Consider the following 17,240-nt stretch of genomic DNA (forward strand, 5'->3'; position numbering starts at 1 on the left):
TGACCTCTGCCTCTCTTTTTCTTTTTCTTTCTCTCCATCTCTGTCTCCTCATGCGCGGGAAGTAGAGCTCGGCTGAGATCCAAGTCGGGTCTCGTCGGGTCTCCGCTCGCAGGGCGTTAGCACATTGGCGATATGACGATGGGTACGCAGACGGATGAGCTAGGTAGGGGAGGTCGAGCTGGAGCTGCAGCCGAAGCGGAACATTCGTGGACCGTGGAGGTGCATGTTTTGATGGCCCAGCGATGCCCACTCCGGGCCCGGGGTCGAATTCCTTCAGTTCAGGGTCCCTCCTTTTCATCGTTGCTCGCCGATGCCCAACGGCCAGAGAGTTCCACTGGATGCGACCGCATTGGCACTTGCGGATAGTAGTAAGTGCTACTTATCTCAAGTTTCTCTGTGTGGACAAAACATACCTCTGCTGATTGCGTATGGATTGGCGCGGATTGTGAGATGGCCGTTACCCTTGACGTTGCAGTGTGAAGGTGCCGTTCTCGGCTCTCTCCTCGACTCTGTTTCGCTGCCGTTTCTGTGAGAGGCAGCTCCCTCCTGCCATGCAAGTCCATTGCTGCTACCGCAACTGCTGCTCCTGCTCCTGCTCTTGCAGCTGCAGCAACAGCAACAGCAACAGCAGCGGCAGCGGCAGCGGCAGCGGCAGGCAGGTGCAGGCATGGTGTCCCCACCACGCCGGTGGACCTTCCCCTCGTCCACGTCGTGTGTCAGGGAAGGTGGCCCCAGTCACTGCTGCCCTGCGATACGGGACGCTGGAGGTTGACCCCCGTGCCTTCCCCCCTCCCCTCATGTTAGGCAATTCTTGCTCATCTCGGCCATTCTTTCCCTCTGCGTCTCGACTTCTCCAACTCCCTCCCTCCCAAACTACACGGACTTTGGACTGAAGAGCCAACAACAATGATTTCTCTCGTCCTCGTGCCATGAGTCTGCATTTCGCGCTGCTCGTGCCTCGTCTCGCGACTTAATCCGCCGAGCCGAGCCCTGCCGCCAGAGGAATCGCAGTGGACATGGCGGTGGGAACGATGAAATCTCTGATTCGGAGCATCTCTTGTGTTCTAGCGCGACAGGGGCTGCAGTGACCACTCGCAATCCGGCTTCAGATCACGATGGCCGTTCTTTTTGCCCTCTTCGACGCAAATACATGTTGGGACAAGCTCAACGGCAACATCAACGGCAATGCAAGCTCACTCGTGGCCGACGAAGAAGAAACCGGCAGAAGCCGTGTTACATCCTGCCTCTCGCCAATGTCGGATACTCTGCTCATTCGACGACGGTGGCCATGGCGGGCTTGCAGCTTGCAGCGTCCGAGGACAACGCCCTGCCAGAAACTCTGAGCAAGCTGCTGCATGGCACAATACCTCTCTCCCATTGGGGATACCTTCGCCTTTGCCCGCAATTGCGGTCTGGCTCGTTATATCCCACCACTGTCACCTCATGTCCAGCCACTACTCGATTGACTTCTCTGCTTCTTATCACCGCGCGTTCGGGCTCGTCGGTGCATTCACCATTTCAACCACAACCTTGCTGCTCGCTTGCATGCAGCGCAGAGCTGCACTTGCACAACCACCCCATTGCGACACGACAGAGTTTGGGCTTTAAAAAGCACTTCCCGGGTTGCTCGCAGTCTCGGCCCCCATTCATCGGCACGCACAAGGCCCAGCCCAGCCCAGCCCAGCGCAGAGACCCGGCACAGATAAGATTCCAGTCTGCTGCCCCCTCCTCCGTAAGCGGACGAACCTAACATAGTCAATGAGCACATGCTCACTTTCTTCATTTGACAGCTGGCCGTCGCACTATCGCGACGAGATAAACTTCGTGTCACCTCTCCGCAAAATTCCTTTCCTCTGACTGGCCCGGTCTCGGTTAGGAGCCCATGTCATGGCAGCTTTGCGTGCCATGCGACACCATGCCAGCAGTCTCCCATCGAGATGTGTCCACTACTGCATAGCATGCTGGTCTAATGCCTCCATTCGGATGTACTCGGGCGCTCTCTGCCGTCTTTGCGTCTGGGCCTTTGGCTATTCAGCCATTCCGCCGCAACGCCGCTCCGACACCCGCCAGAATGCTTGGAAGCCGTCGCTTTCAACATGTCCACGATCCATACTTAATACAAAAAAGAAAAGGACACCAGAGAGGCTCTTCATCTTGCTTGGACCGTCCATGATAGCGCACAGCTGGTGCATGTTCCTGAAGAGCGAGCCTCCCGTCGGAATATCAATCCGTCCTTCCCGCTCAGCTCCGGAATTTGGTTGCAAGACGACCCGAATGTTTGGCCGAATCTCGAAGAGGCCGAGCCAACATCCTCGCCGCCGGTGTGGAGCTGATGGCGGGCCTCCGTAGACGCTGAGTCAGAATCTACAAAGCGTTCAATTGGCCGGCTATTTCCTCACTACAAATCTGATTCACTAACATCTCTCAGTATCGCAGCCTACACTCTGCCCGTCACCCGGCATCAAACATCAATCCGTCTGCTTCTGTCCATTTCTCTCCACTTCCTCCACTGGAAATGCATCGCGACGGAGTCGTTGGCAGACAGATGTAAAATCGCCTTGACCACCCTGCTCTTGGGTCAAGGGTCCTGCGCCCCGGCTCGTGGCCCGCGGTGAGCCGCTTACATGTAACCCACTTTCTTGCGGCGGTGGATAACAAATGCCTGCTCTCGTACATCCCACGTGCTCGATACAAGAGATCTATTGGTCTCTTCGCGCTTTACATCCCACCACTCCTACGCAAAGGCACCGCAGGCGTGCATCATCACGCATGGCCATGGGATTTCTGACATTTCGCCCACTGTGGCGGTTTGCTACCGATAGGTCACTGTCTGTTCTTGCCGTCAAGACAAGCAAGGCGCCAAGGAAACACTCAACTGTGCCGGCACAACAACATGGCACTGCGAGATACACCGATAGAAGTACATACGTACTTGCGCAAGACAATCATCGGCACCAAGAGTCCAATCCGGTCTCGCTTACAGAGTACACACAATGTTCAAGGTCTGCAGTCTTTCCCCCTCCCACAGCCTTCGAAAGCGGATTGGAGCGGCACAAAATCACCTGTTTCGCCGTCTGCACCTCCTGATTGTTCGCAGGAGAGTGGCGCTCGAGTATCTAGCGGGACGCTTCAGGATCTATGCAAAGGCCCCGGTCGAGTCCAGGATAATGGGCACTGGAGATGTAACGTTCCCAGGGCTCGCAAAGAAGGCAGCTCAAACTCGGACTTCGATGTCGAGGCCCCCAAACTGCCCCGCCATCACTCCGCTCTCGAGGGTAAATTGGAAAGAGACGAAGGATTGCAAAAGGTCCTGGTCCGTCACGGAGCCGCATCTGCACAGATTTGTACCCTGTTCCGGGTAGATTCTCGACTGTTGCTGCAGTCATACCAATGTAAGCGGAGAAAGAAACACAGAGCGGGTTGAGACCTTGGAGTCCCACCCACCGGGCATTTCGAGGGCGAGCACGCGACTCTATTCCGAATCCGTCACCGAGAGCATCCCAACGGGCCACAAGCAGGGGCAAATTGAAAATCTGCACCAATAACACTGAACTGGGATTCTAGCGGCCGCTTGAAAGAGTATTTGCTCGCGTGCTCCGTCGGTCGCAAAGCAAGTGGAGGGGCCCATGTCCGCAGGTTGAAAAAAAAAAAAATCAATTCATCTTCCGCATGGAATTCTCTTGAACATCCGAGACGGATCGGCGGATGTTGGAGCCCCGTCGACACCTTCCGATGGCGACCCGCCCGCAGTGGTCCAGCCCCCCGAATTGCATGGAGATTTGAGATTTATCCGCGTCTTGTTTCCGCGGACACGCAGCTGGTTGGTTATTGTCGGGCCAGAGCCCATAGCTCGGTCGAATCCCACGGGGTCGAGTGATACTAAGAACGGGGTCAATAGGGGAGCAGTCACATCTCAGCCGTGAGGCTATGGTTAGGGCCCATCAAAAGAAGACGGCAAAACCACCCTGGCATTCGTACATGCTACAGAAAAGCCGAGCCGCAGGATACACATTCTGTACTATCCAGGGGTGACATCTACGAGTGTAGTGCTCATGGTTCAAATACCCACACACCTCGGCGAATCTTCCCGTTCTCTACAGCCGCTTTCGCATGGCAGAATCTTCAACAACGCGTATCGATCTGCATTCGTAAAGACACTGGCCTGCGATCGGATCCCTAGTAACGCGCCTTCCGGTGCTTTAACCTACCAAAATTGGTTAGATCTCGATGCCGGGCGCTTGTATGCGTTGCAAACCTGCCCCAACTAGAAGGGACCCTTGCAAAGCCTTGTTGGACAGGTTGACGTACGCTGGCTTGCGAAGCTCCTACCCGACAAGGAAGTACTGTACATCGATCCATCATTTTTGTCGTTCACATTGCGAACAACGACGACAACAACAGCCGATCATGACATCGGTCAGCGGCCGCTACAAACCAGTGTGTGATGTCGGGTGCGGGAAAATTTGAATGGGAAAAATATCTCCTTCTCTCAACTTCGTATTCCGAGAAACTCAATTACGGCCGAAGCGTTGTCTTTTGACATGCGTCTATCAAGCTTTATACAAGGAGTTGGTTAATTGTCGGTAACCTCGCAACTATTGAAGCATACTTGGGCCTAGCGGCCCAGCGCAGCTGAGCAAGGGCGTCCGACCGGCTAATGCCAAGGCAACACTGAAAGGTGGGGACCGTACGGGAGCGGGGCCCGGCTGGCCGGTCTTCTCGGGCCGGGGGCTTGGGGCTTGGGGCTGGACGGCTGGCGTACCCTTGCTGATAGAAATTTTCTCCCTCCTTCTCCCCTCTCATTCATTTACCCCTCGATCCTTGCGTTTTCATACGAGAGGCGGGGACCATGGGAAATTTTGAGGGACGTGGCAAGTTGAAAACCCCCCCGCTTTCGCATTTGACGGTGGCGCCGGACTGAAGTCTTTTGTGTGAATTGCCTTCTTTGAGTGGGATTGGAAAGGACGACAACAACTAAATGCATGTGTGAAGCCAGGGGCTTGCTGGTAAGTTGCTGACAGCGTGGCTGCGGACAGCTGGTTGAATTGTGGTTTGTGGGAATTTGGAAAGACTCCGAAAGAGGGGTAAAGAGGGAAGAGACAAGAGGATTGTTGAAGTGTGCTTATTTCCGTCAGCCTTTAGAGAGTATAGGGCTGCGGCAAATGTGACCTCTGGTCTGCTGATGTCGCATTCAACACACGAGTTTCAACATTCAGATGAGCCTTCTGGTTAAAAGAGGTGAAAGATGTCTTTGCGGCTTGTGGTTTTGAATGAAACGGGAACGAGTTCTTAGATACTGATAAATACTGATAGCTATTCCTAACTTTTGCTTGAAATGCATTGCAGATCGTCGTACGTCTTCTGGCTTTGAGCTTCGCATAGCTCAGGGCATAGAGCTTGAATCTCAGGGGATTTGCTCATAAGCTTTTTGCGTGGCCTGAGTAAGTCTTGTGTGCTTATGCGCTTGAGCGGTCTCACGCTTCCGTCGCTTTCGCGCAAGTATTCTATGCCTCTTCTTAGTTTAACGCCTTGCTTGTCCTCAAACTTGGTGTGATGGAACTGGCGAGTCGCGCGGAGTGGGACTTTGAGGTGGTCACTTTGATGTTTTATTTTTAGGCCTAGGTGCATTCTCTTCAGCCTGGTGCTTTTCTTCCTAGAGATAGACATTAGAAATTTAAGCAGGGGCTTATTTCTTCTCTGCGTCCAGCATCATATCTCCCAGCTGATTAGAGCGTCAATATGCGCGTGAAGATAGGTAGAAACAAAGTGCATGCAGCCAGAAAACGTTAAAGATTGCTTAGGGAAAAAAGAAAACACACAACATAAAGTGCTTCACACAGAAGGCATACTTATAAAAGGAGGGTCCCCCAGCCTGCTAGTAGCTTCTGGCCAGCAATGATCTCTCCAGTCATCGCGCAGACAATGGGGTTGATTAAGATGCGCATATTGCTAATTGATCCCCCATACGATTTTTGCGCGCTTTGTTTAATTAATTCCCTCGCACCTAGTCCTCATTAGAACATGGTTCTCTGCGTCCCTCACAATGATTCTTTGTGTATACCTATAATGCTGTGCGATTACACAGCTTCCTTATATCTTGTTTAAATCTGATTTGGCCTCTCTGCGTCCGTCATAGTGTCTCTTTGTGTATACGTATATTTCGGCGTGATTACGCAATACTTGATCCTTTTACACAGCAGCACAGCAGCGCAGTAGAGACTTGCTGTGAGCCTGTGACACTGCTGTTTTGATCTGAATGGCAAAGGCATCTTTGTACTACGCGGCGAAGCTATATCGCCTATCAATCTAATGAAAGTGGCTTTGACTTACGCAAATTCTGAAGTCTCAGTGAGGACAAATGGTCTCCTTTTATCTAAGTTTGAGGCGGACTCAAAACTGCAGACACTGGAGTATATAATGCGCATTTTTGGAGTTGCTGGCTACAGCCGCTAGCAAGACAATGCGAACGCATTGCCCGCCTTAGAATTCAGCCTGGGTACAAATGCTGTGGTCTTTGTCTAGCATTAAATGAAGCGATGTGTGATGGGCAATGTGATAATGACAGCGGTAGGCGTGACCCTGTATGGTGAACTTTTGTCTCGCGCGTCCGTCACATCTATCATCCGGCGCGTATTATCTGATATGTATAAAGGTTTTCGTCTCGCTTCTGTTGGCATTTTGTTTGATGATGGCAACTGCGCTAGGTCTGTGAACAGCCTTGTTCAGGACAGCAGGAGAAACAGATGGGAAGCGTGCGTCAATTAGGATGTTCGCTGCTCCCGAAACATTGTGCCCTGTTCTTAAGCATTATACATGCGGTCTTATATATACTAACTCTGGTCTACATGTGAGTATGAGTGAGATGGTACTGAGATGCTGGCACTTCTTATGTCCTGTCCTAAGTCTCTGTCATTTGCTTTCCACGCGCAAGTATTAGGTGTAAGTATCACCGCTACGTCATTGATTGCAGTTACATCTTTATTCATTTACTATATAAAAGGTGGTGAGACTCAAGCAAGTTGCCCAGTCTAATTTCTGATAAAAATAAATGGATGAATTGTTTTGAACAATCTCCTAATATGCTGAATCTGAAACGTCATAGAATAGGTCTGATTGCCAAACACAACCAGTGTTAAATTGCTGGGTCACATGAAATGATGCTAACTGTGATAAGATAAATCATCCTTCCTGACACATCATAGTTGAGCAGATTCATAAAGTGACTGCAACGGGTCGGCTATTCTTTCCCTCACTGGATGTCAGAAGTCCCTTGGCGCATAAAGTGAGTTAGCCGACACATACATTTTCTACCATACCTCCACGCGCAACTCTGATGATCAAACGTAACCTGAACCTGGCTTTTAGAAGGATAAGCAATAAGCTCCACTGAGAAGCCTCTGCAGTAGCTGTCTACAAGAAAGCAGTAGACTAATGAAATAGAGTGACACAGTACAGTGACACGGGAAAGCATGCCATTAATTCGCCGATTACCCGGTTGTGCCATCAGCTAGGAACGATAGTTGCGACTGCAAATTCCTCCGCACCCAAACAATAAAGATAGAATCAGCGCGGCATGGCTGTGCCAAGCCTCGTTGTCATTTCGTGAAGCATGGTGTCTGATGTGTGGAAATGAGCATGGAAAAGCTGAGTGTCTGGTGTCCAGAACCCGTGGACCATTTCAAAGCTTGTGCCAAGAGACTCGCCTCCGAGAAAAGCAGCCTTCCGGCCGAGACCAAGCCGGAAGCTTTCCTCCTTTAGTCCGCAGAGCCCCTTGCCATGTGCATCAATGGCATCACCATTGGGACTGGAATGGCTTTTAATTCTGATTTTCCTGACAGGAACTACGTTCCATACCTCTGCGCTGCTCAGAATGTCTTACTTTGCCCGGCTTGGCTGATCAGGCGAGGCCCGACGGCCCGCTAGCCGCCACTTTCAAGGGACCATGAGACAAAACGAGACAGAACAGTCAACGATCCGATGGAGAAAGCTCTCGTATTACGATCTTGATTGGATTATATAGTGCCAAGTGCCACTTTTGCTGGCATGTCAAGTTCAGGTTCAACAGGGGAGTTCATCTCAAGATGGGGTCATGTTGATTCTGGTTCCATCAGCCTCATAGCGTGATGTTGCCAAATTCACTCAAACGGCATTCTTGTACCCTTGCGCAAGGTTGATTAGAGACAAGGGCGCAAATGGGCTTGTTGATCGTCTGCGGCATTCTATGGAAAAGATTCATTGAGTGCTGAATGCACTGTCTACCTACATAAGGCAGCAGTAGCTAGTTGTAGCCTAACATAAGTACCACAGGCTGACGACATTCACCTCTGCTTTCTGTGCACGAAAGTTCAAAGTCCGTGAGGACAACTACCTAATATGAATCGACCATCTACGTTAGCTGGCATAGCAGCTCTATGGGTAACGACAACGATAAATGTCGTTCACTGCCAATTTTATGACCTTGGATGTGGCGCCATTACCGATTTCAATAGCCAGTTCCAGAACATAGGCCCTGAAGACCCAGGAATCTGTTCGCTCATCTGTATGTCCGACTTCGCGAGTAATTACATTGCCCTGTACAATCAGGACTGTTACTGCAGCCAATTTTTCATAACCCCGGCCTTTGCGGCAAATCCAGCACCCGACAACTCCCTCTGCACTATCGACTGTACGAATCCTGTGTACCCTGGACAAAAGTGCGGCGGCGTTGTAAATGGCATTACCGTATACAACATCCAAGGCTACCCGCCTCTCTCAACTTCGCCTGGGAGCTCGACAACATCATCAAGTTCGAGTAGCAGCTCTAGCACTCTCACAAGTACCTCGACCGCGGTTACAACAACTTCCTCGAGCAGCAGCACATCAAGCACTGCATCCTCATCTACACCAACATCGACCAGCGCAACTAGCTCTTCAAGCTCAACCGCCACAAGTAGTGTCACAAGTAGTACGATTACTTCTTCGACCTCGAGTACTTCATCGACCATCTCTAGCACAACAGAGACCAGCAGTGAGAGTACTTCTTCCACGATCAGCACCACCTCCACTTCTTCCAGCGTTTCGTCAACGGAGAGCTCATCATCGACACCCTCGTCCTCTTCCTCGACCTCCACAACTGCAGCTTCTACCTCATCATCCACTACGTCGACAGCTACACCGACGACGACACCAACGAGCTCTTCCACCTCCACATCACCTACATCTACATCTTCTCAAAGTTCTTCCTCTTCAACGGGTATGTTCACGCCGATACTGTGCTAGTATGATCTAACGATATCGGCAGATTCGTCCTCTACCAGTGCCAGCTCGGATGCCATTAGCTCTATGTCCCCTAGCCTACTTTCAACGTCCACTACGAGCACCAGAAGTAGTAGCAGCCCCCCAGTTCTCTCATCGAGCGTGTCCTCGAGCGACATCCCGACTCTTCCCCAGACAACAACATCCATACCAGGAGTCTTCAGCCCCTCATCTTCCTTCCGGTTCACGAACTCGAGCATTCCGGCATCGGTTCCAGCGACTTCGCAAGTGATCACCAGCTCACCCATTGTCGTGCTACCGTCTCCGAGCCCCGTAGAGACCACACCAGTCTCAGAGCCAAGCTCCGGCCCTGGTCCCGTGCCTGGGCAAAGCTCTTCTCGGACCGCGTCGTCCGTCGTTAACCCGAATCCGAGCTCCAGCCCCATATCCGTTCCAGCTTCTCTTCCGGTCTCCGTGCCAACGTCACTGCCATCGTCTCTGCCGCTTTCGTTGCCAACCTCTCTACCAACTTCGCTCCCGGTCATATCAGTCCCCAGCTCGGTGTTGCCAGATTCATCGAACATTCCGATCCAAAGTTCGGTACCGACCGCGTTGACCTCGAGCCCCATTTCACCATCTCCGAGCACTTTGGTCTCCGTATCGAGCGTTGCCACACCGGCACCCTCCATACAGTCATCCAGCGAGATCAGCGTCTCTTCTAATTCTCCTGCTGTTGTAGTGACGAGCAGCTCGACGACTATTGAGGAGACGCCTTCAACTACTATCATCACACCGATTCCATCGAACACGGTGTTTGTCAATTTACCGATCAAATTGGTGATTCGCGCCGCTGTCCCTCAGTCCCCAGCTGAGACGACCGGCGTAGGCGGTGCTCGGCGACGACAAGCTGATATGGTCCAGTATCTGAAGCTTTGAGCGAATTCGATGAGACTATGAATAAACGCAAGAATCGTAGTTAATGTCTAATGATTGACAAACACTTCCAAGAATATTGTGCAACTGAGGTTTTGAATTGTTAGCCTGGACGCGTGCAGATTCGCAACCCACAAACGCCCTATGCGCTTCTATTGAGAGTCCTGTAGAACCAGTCATATCTTCCTGGGTTTCAACTTTGCTATCGCACATTTTGACGCCCGAGAGAGAAGCACAACCATAACGGTGCCCACTTCTTTAGCAAACGCCCGAAACAATCAGGGCAAGAAAAGAAATCACCGAATCTTTCAACCGCTCGGGTATACTTACCTACTCTCAGGTGTCTGACAAGGCTGCGGACTATCGACTCAAGTCGGTTGGCGAGTCGGTCGGTATGGAGACACGCCAAGACCCAGCGTACCAAAGGACCGATGCCAAGTGCTGATATGGGTACGAAACTGGCCGCCAAGCCTCGTAGACGACATTTTCTGAGGATTCACTGGCACACTAGAGCACTGTAATGGAGTGCGACATTTTATCAGATCATGGATCGACAAATCAGATGGATCAGATAAGATTTCGAAGCCGGAAAGCGGTGGCAGTGTGGTCGGCCTTCTGTCCGAGTTTTCGACGCGAGAGAGTCTGGCCTGGCTTGGCCTGGGCTATGGGACTTTGCGCAAATTCTTAGCCAACATAAGAGTCGCATTTATCATCAGGCTCTTGCATGTGTTCTTGCGCGGTAGGGTGTTCTCAAGTTGCCCAAGATGGACACCTCTCTGAAGTCCCATGTCCTCGTCACGGACACCGAGAAGTCGCCAGAACCCCCAATTTCAGAGACCAGCGCGCCCCAAGATAACGATGACGAGACGCTGCAGAGAATTCCCTGGTCATACAAATGGATTGCTCTTGTCTGCGTTGTTTCCCTGCCCATCGGGCACACCTGGACCGGCTCGGCTCTCGGCCCGCTGAAGAACACCCTCCGGAACGAGCTCGATATTAACAATGCGCAGTTTGGCGTGATCAGCAGCGCGGATGCATTCGTCAATACGGTGTTTCCCATCATCGGAGGTTTGATCCTGGATTGGTGGGGCCCGAATGTGGTGACCATGTGCTGCACGGCGGTCATCCTCGTCGGCTCCGTGGTTGCGGCAGCCGGCGTGCAAGTGGGGTTGTGGAGGGTCCTTGTCTCCGGACATGTGCTGATGGGATTTGGAATCGCGGTACTTGACTCGGCGACGCAGAAGGTAGGTTCACCTTGGGGACTTCAGGGACACTTACTAGATGCTTGACACGCGTGACTAACGTCTGACAGTTCTTCTACCACTGGTTCGGTGCCTCCGGCTTAGCCTTTGCCTTTGGCCTCGAAAGCGCCATTGCCAACACCGTCAGTCTCGTGTCCGGCATGGTGGCCATTCCAATTCGCGACGGGACGGGCTGGTACGGCTGGACTTTCTGGATTCCCGTCTTCTTCTGCGGCTTCTCGCTTGCCGTCAACATCGCATACGTGTGCTTCGAGCGCCTCGCAGTCCCAGCACACTTTCGCCTCACTTCCGGCCGAGCCAAAGCTATTGCGGAGAAGCAGAACTTGTCGGATCGGAAGAGATTCTCGTGGAACGTGTTGTTCACCCTGCCTTGGGCGTACCTTATGCTGCCTGCAACACAACTTCTACAGAGTGGTGCTGCAGGTGGATTCAGCACCAGCTCTGCGGACATCATCTTCATGAAAGGGTACACTGAAGAGGTGGCTGGGTACTTGTCGACTGCGCAGAAGATTCTGCCAATTGTGCTGAGTCCTGTTGTTGGACTTGCCATTGACAAATATGGACACCGGTTTCACTACGTTGCAACTGCCCCCATACTATGGATCATTGCTTGCTCGATGCTGGGCTTTACCGACGTTCATCCGACAGCAGCCCTGGTCTTTTCAAGTTTGGCAGGCGTGATCAACTCTATGCCATTGCAGATTTGCATTCCGCTGCTGGTGGCAGATCAAGCCAAGATCGGGACGGCCTTTGGTGTATGGCGAGCGTTCAACAATTCCGGCTCAACGATCGTGAGTCGGCTTCACCCAAAAGATTGTTTGGAGTCATGTTTTGCTGACTTGAATGTAGATGGACGTCGTCTTTGGGGCCCTCCAAGATAGCACCGAAGGCAATGGTTATTCAAAGGTGCTCATCGTTGCTATCGCAATTAAAGCCTGGGCGTTCGTGTTGGGACTTTCGTACATCTTTATCGACTACAACTTTCTCGGCAAGGGCATGACGATGACGAGGAAGCAGAGGGAAGCTAGGGAGGCTCAAATCGTTGACAGAGAGGCTGATCCCCTGACGAAACGAACCTCGAAGAAGTGGTTTACTACTCTCACATTCGGGCTGTTGCTCGCCATCATTGCGAGCGCGTGGGCGGTGTTTGTGCGGTACTTGATCTGATTCGGAAATCGCGAGTAATTGGGGGAATTGAAACAAAAAAAGCATTGGGCTTGAGACAGGAGAACCTCTCTGAATCCAGTGTGGATTTCAGTCGTCAATTCGCTACTTCAATTGCAGTCTTATTTGTCTGAAATGCTTGGCATTAGTGTCCAATAATGTGCTAATGTCATGTTAGAAACGGAAATTTTCAGTGCGCCAATAGGGAGCTTACCGTGATGAGATTAGGTGTCATGTAAGCCGTTTCATCTTAATGCCTGCCCCGATCAGCGCTTCTCCGGGGCGGAAGCGACGTGTTTTCCGAGAGCGAGGAAACGAGAAGTCTCCCGTCAATTGTATCTTTGTTGATCCAGAACTTGATAGTATTTTGCTTTTCATGGTTACATGAGGTCGCGGTTGAACGCGCTCACTAGACATCATTCGTGCGTTGACCAGGATTAACTTACGGCTGTCAGCCAACATCGATAACCTTGAAACGTTATTTCAACCTGAACCGTATTCACTTAGCCCGCTGCCCATGGCATGTACGCACCTCAATCCGGCTTTTGTGCGGACTTTTTGATCCCCGATGAGCAGCAGCGGCGGCAGACAGTCCGTCAACGTAGTATCCATTGGATTCGGTGTGTGGAGATTCTCGTAAAGACCTGCAAGATCCCGAGCTGTACAGCGGTCACAACGCTCCTTTCCCCCAAAACTCATGCTTGGCATCGAACACGGGACACGGGATCATCACACCATCATCGTGCTGGGCAGAAATCTTCCACAAAGCATGATTCGAAATCCTTTTCGAGCCATTTTTTCGTCAGATCTCAGGACCAAGAGTCTGGGGAGAGCCCTCTAAACAGGAAACAGGCCCACCGAACTAGCTATGCTTGCTTATGCACCCCTGTAATTAAGTGCCTCTAGGCGCTTCGAATTGGGGAGGTGGATACCCAATCAGGAGAAGTCCACCACACGGAAAACGAGGAGAAGAAGCGTCTAGACCATCTGGGGATTTGGGGAACCCGAACAGGCGTTGGTCAGGTGGCTGTGGTCTCGGAAAGATGAGGAAACCTGCGAGCAACCCCTGAAGCACCAGCAAACACTGCACACAAACAGAAGCGCAATTTCCCACCAGGCGGATCTCAGGACCCCTGCGTTGGGCATGTCAAGTCGTTGCGGATAGAGTTGTTTTTCACTCTATTCTTTGGGCTGCTCGTCCGGTCTTTAGTCGTGAGGCAGGGAAACTAGAGCCGAATTGAGTTTATTGAAACGTCACGTCCTTGACTGCCAAGAACTACTAGAGAAAGAAGAAGCTTGACATTGGATCGATTTGGGGTTGAGATGTTTGCCAAGACTTGACCTCCTTTCGAAGGTCTTCCCTGATGTCCGTAGGAGTTGCGCCGCGAGGACATCTGGAGACTAGAAAACTAGAGCGTGCTCCAAGGATATGGCTTTCCTTGCGGCCTCTTCACTTGTTCTTACTCTGGTTGACTCCGCTTCGAGACCATTTCCGTTCTTTGCGCATCCTTTTCCCCTCGTTATGTTCTGAGAACACACGCATTCATTTCTATCTACAATTTCCCAACTGGAGCAACATGTTTGCCTCTTCCATTCTTTTGCTGTCGTCCCTGGTGGCCAGCGCCCTCGGCGCGTCCCGGACTTCTCCCCCCTCCGGCGCCCTTGTGGTCGCCAAGTCTGGCGGTCAGTACAGTACCATTCAGAAGGCTGTTGATGCTGCCAAATCTGGTAGCGTCATCTTCATCCAGCCTGGTACATACAACGAACAGGTCTTGATCCCCGCCTCCGTCGGCGCCCTCACGATCTACGGCTCTACGTCCAACGACCAAGACTACTCCAAGAACACCGTCACTATCACCAACAGCCTAGGCGCTGACCAGGCCGGCAACAATGACGCCTCCGGTACCCTCCGAGCCAAAAACGACAACCTCAAGGTCTACAACATCAACATCGTCAACTCCCGTGGTAAGGGCATCCAGGCCATTGCCTTGAGTGCCTACGGCAACCAGCAAGGATACTACGGCATCCAAGCCAAGGGCTACCAGGACACCGTCCTCTCCAACCAGGGCAAGCACTACTTCCATGGCTCTTACATCGAGGGCGCCACCGACTTTATCTTCGGCCAGAAGGCCATCGCCTGGTTCGAGTCCTGCACACTCGCCATCTCCGGCAAGGGGTACATCACCGCCTCCGGCCGTGACTCTACGAGCAACCCGTCGTGGTACGTCATCAACAAGTCCACCGTCAAGGCCCTTTCGGGAGTCGGCGATGGTCAGACATATCTCGGCCGTCCCTGGCGCACCTTCGCCCGTGTCGTCTTCCAGAACAGCAACCTCGGCTCCGTCGTCAACTCTGCGGGATGGATCAAGTGGGGTGACAACCCGACCGACAACGTCGACTACAGCGAGTACGCCAACACCGGTAAGGGCGCGGAGGGCACACGTGCTAGCTTCTCCAAGAAGCGCAGCTCTGCCGTCAAGCTTGGTGACGTTCTCGGTTCCACCTCCTGGATTGATTCGTCTTACACCAGCGGCGCTAAGTCTGCCGCCGTCGCTGTCTCCGCCGAGGTTTCCGCACCCGCTGTTGTCGCCGATGCCGTTGCCCAGGCTACCCCTACAACTCTCTCCACCGTCGTCAAGGCTGCTGCCACACCTGCTGCCGCTGCCGCCGCCGCCGATGATTGCAGTGGCACCCCCGACGGCTTCGCTTCTCTGAACGGCGGCACCACCGGTGGCAAGGGCGGTGAGGTTGTCGTCGTCAAGACCCAGGCTGATCTTGAGAAGTATGCTGGCTCCACGGGCAAGTACGTGATCAAGGTTTCTGGAAAGATCACAATCACCCCCAAGGGCAAGGAGGTCAAGGTCTCTTCTGACAAGACCATCGTTGGTATTGGTGCCACTGCCGAGATCGACCAAGGTGGTTTCAACATCCAGAACCAGCGCAACATCATCTTCCGTAATCTCAAGATCGGCAACACCTACGTTGAGGGTGATGACGAGGGCAAGACTCAGGACTTTGACGGCATTCAGATGGTAAGATGAGTTCACCTCATGAAAGTTCACAATGCTGACTCAAGAAAGGATAACTGCACCAATATCTGGATTGACCACGTCCACCTTGAGAAGGGTGGTGACGGTCTCATTGACAGCCGCAAGGATACCACATTCCTTACCGTCTCCTGGACCATTCTTCGCAACCACAACAAGGCGTTTGGCATTGGTAAGATCCACTCATCTCTCCATCTCCCCCGTCCCTGTCACTAACTAAACCCACACAGGCTGGACCGACAACGTCAGTGCCCAGATGACCATCCACCACAACTACTTCGACCAGACCAAGCAGCGCAACCCCTCCGTCGACAACGTCAAGAACGTCCATCTCTACAACAATTACCTCGTTGGCCAGACCTCCTACGGCCACTACGCCCGTGGCAAGACCGAGATGGTCATGGAGAACTGCTACTTTGAGAAGGTCAAGAACCCGATCCAGGCCGACAGCACTGCCAAGCTTAGTGCCACCGGAAACGTCTTCAAGAGCACCAGCGGCACCACGGCTAAGAATGCTGGCACTGTCTTCGACCCCAAGACCTTCTACGACTACAAAGTCGATGCGGCCAACGATGTGCCGAGCATCGTTTCCAAGGGTGCTGGTCGTCAGGCTAGCATTTGCGCTGCTTAAGCATCAGGAGTAAAGTCGGGAAGAGCAGCCCGCCTGTCATCGGGCGTCGCGATATAAGTGTCGTTTTGAAAAGGAAGTTGGGAATTCTATGTATTTACTTTTTATGGCACATCGCCGTTGATTACGTGTATATATACGCGCTGGAGCCGTTCATATTGAATAAGAACATTGGCATCGTGACGAAGGACCCATTTGCTTTTTTGAGCTAACCCCTGAAAAAGGTCGTCATATTGTTGGCAAGTTCCACTTGAGACATGATGCTTTTGCGGCGGCTGTGACATTTTCTGTCCCACAAAGACGTCCGTACCAGTAATCCAGGCGTGTAACATTGACTCATTGGAATGTTGTTGACCCGAATACGGGAATGCTTTGCTGCAGATCATGTGAAGAAACTGAATGTGTCTTACTCGGTGCAAGATAGAAACATTAAACTTTTCGGTCTAATCAGTCATGACTGGACTGATGTTGATCTGGTGAACTGATTACCCCACAAGCCTCTTGCTTGTTCAATGCTGATATCTCATCTTCTCATATCGCAAACATGCGCTTCACGGCAGTGATTTCGATCAAGATAAAAATCACTTCTTTCCCTTCATTACATCCCATCCTGATCTTCATCAACGCCTGCCAGATTTCGTTCGATCTCTCAAGATGTCTTGCAAATTGTCACAGCTGCTCACGCTACTCTTTGTGACACAACCTCTCGCCTAGCAGCAGAATGCGGAGCCCTGTGTATGGGACTATATCGGATGCGTCTCCCTCGCCGGGTCAGACTTCGACACCCACTTCATAGGACTCTCGGTCAGCAACGTCATGCCTCCCAGGATGTGCGAGACCAACTGCAGGATATCAGAAACGAAATTTGCCGTCTTGTTTGATGGCGCTCGATGCTCGTGCAGCAGACGTGGGTCTGGCGATCCTCCATTCGTCGTGCAGCCCGAAGCATCATGTAACGCAACTTGCAACGGC

General features: G+C 52.1%; 3 protein-coding genes across 3 annotated transcripts; 2 read left to right on the forward strand and 1 right to left on the reverse strand.

Annotated features, from left to right (window-relative positions):
• Positions 1-8,738: 8,738 nt before the first annotated feature.
• On the reverse strand, positions 8,739-10,022 carry GCG54_00011564 (uncharacterized protein; the record flags this gene model as incomplete). Its single annotated transcript, XM_045411466.1, has 2 exons — positions 8,739-9,199; positions 9,308-10,022. 2 exons carry the CDS (start codon positions 10,020-10,022, stop codon positions 8,739-8,741), a joined length of 1,176 nt encoding a protein of 391 aa, XP_045268524.1.
• A 909-nt stretch (positions 10,023-10,931) lies between these two features.
• On the forward strand, positions 10,932-12,596 carry GCG54_00011565 (uncharacterized protein; the record flags this gene model as incomplete). Its single annotated transcript, XM_045411467.1, has 3 exons — positions 10,932-11,411; positions 11,480-12,220; positions 12,279-12,596. 3 exons carry the CDS (start codon positions 10,932-10,934, stop codon positions 12,594-12,596), a joined length of 1,539 nt encoding a protein of 512 aa, XP_045268525.1.
• Positions 12,597-14,170: 1,574 nt separating this feature from the next.
• Positions 14,171-16,271, forward strand: GCG54_00011566 (Pectinesterase; the record flags this gene model as incomplete). The annotated part of the gene is made up of 4 exons (XM_045411468.1): positions 14,171-15,132; positions 15,280-15,625; positions 15,674-15,812; positions 15,871-16,271. 4 exons carry the CDS (start codon positions 14,171-14,173, stop codon positions 16,269-16,271), a joined length of 1,848 nt encoding a protein of 615 aa, XP_045268526.1.
• Between the last annotated feature and the right edge of the window lie 969 nt (positions 16,272-17,240).

This window comes from Colletotrichum gloeosporioides (assembly GCF_011800055.1).
Source record: "Colletotrichum gloeosporioides strain Lc1 chromosome Unknown consensus_17, whole genome shotgun sequence".
NCBI lineage: Eukaryota > Fungi > Ascomycota > Sordariomycetes > Glomerellales > Glomerellaceae > Colletotrichum > Colletotrichum gloeosporioides.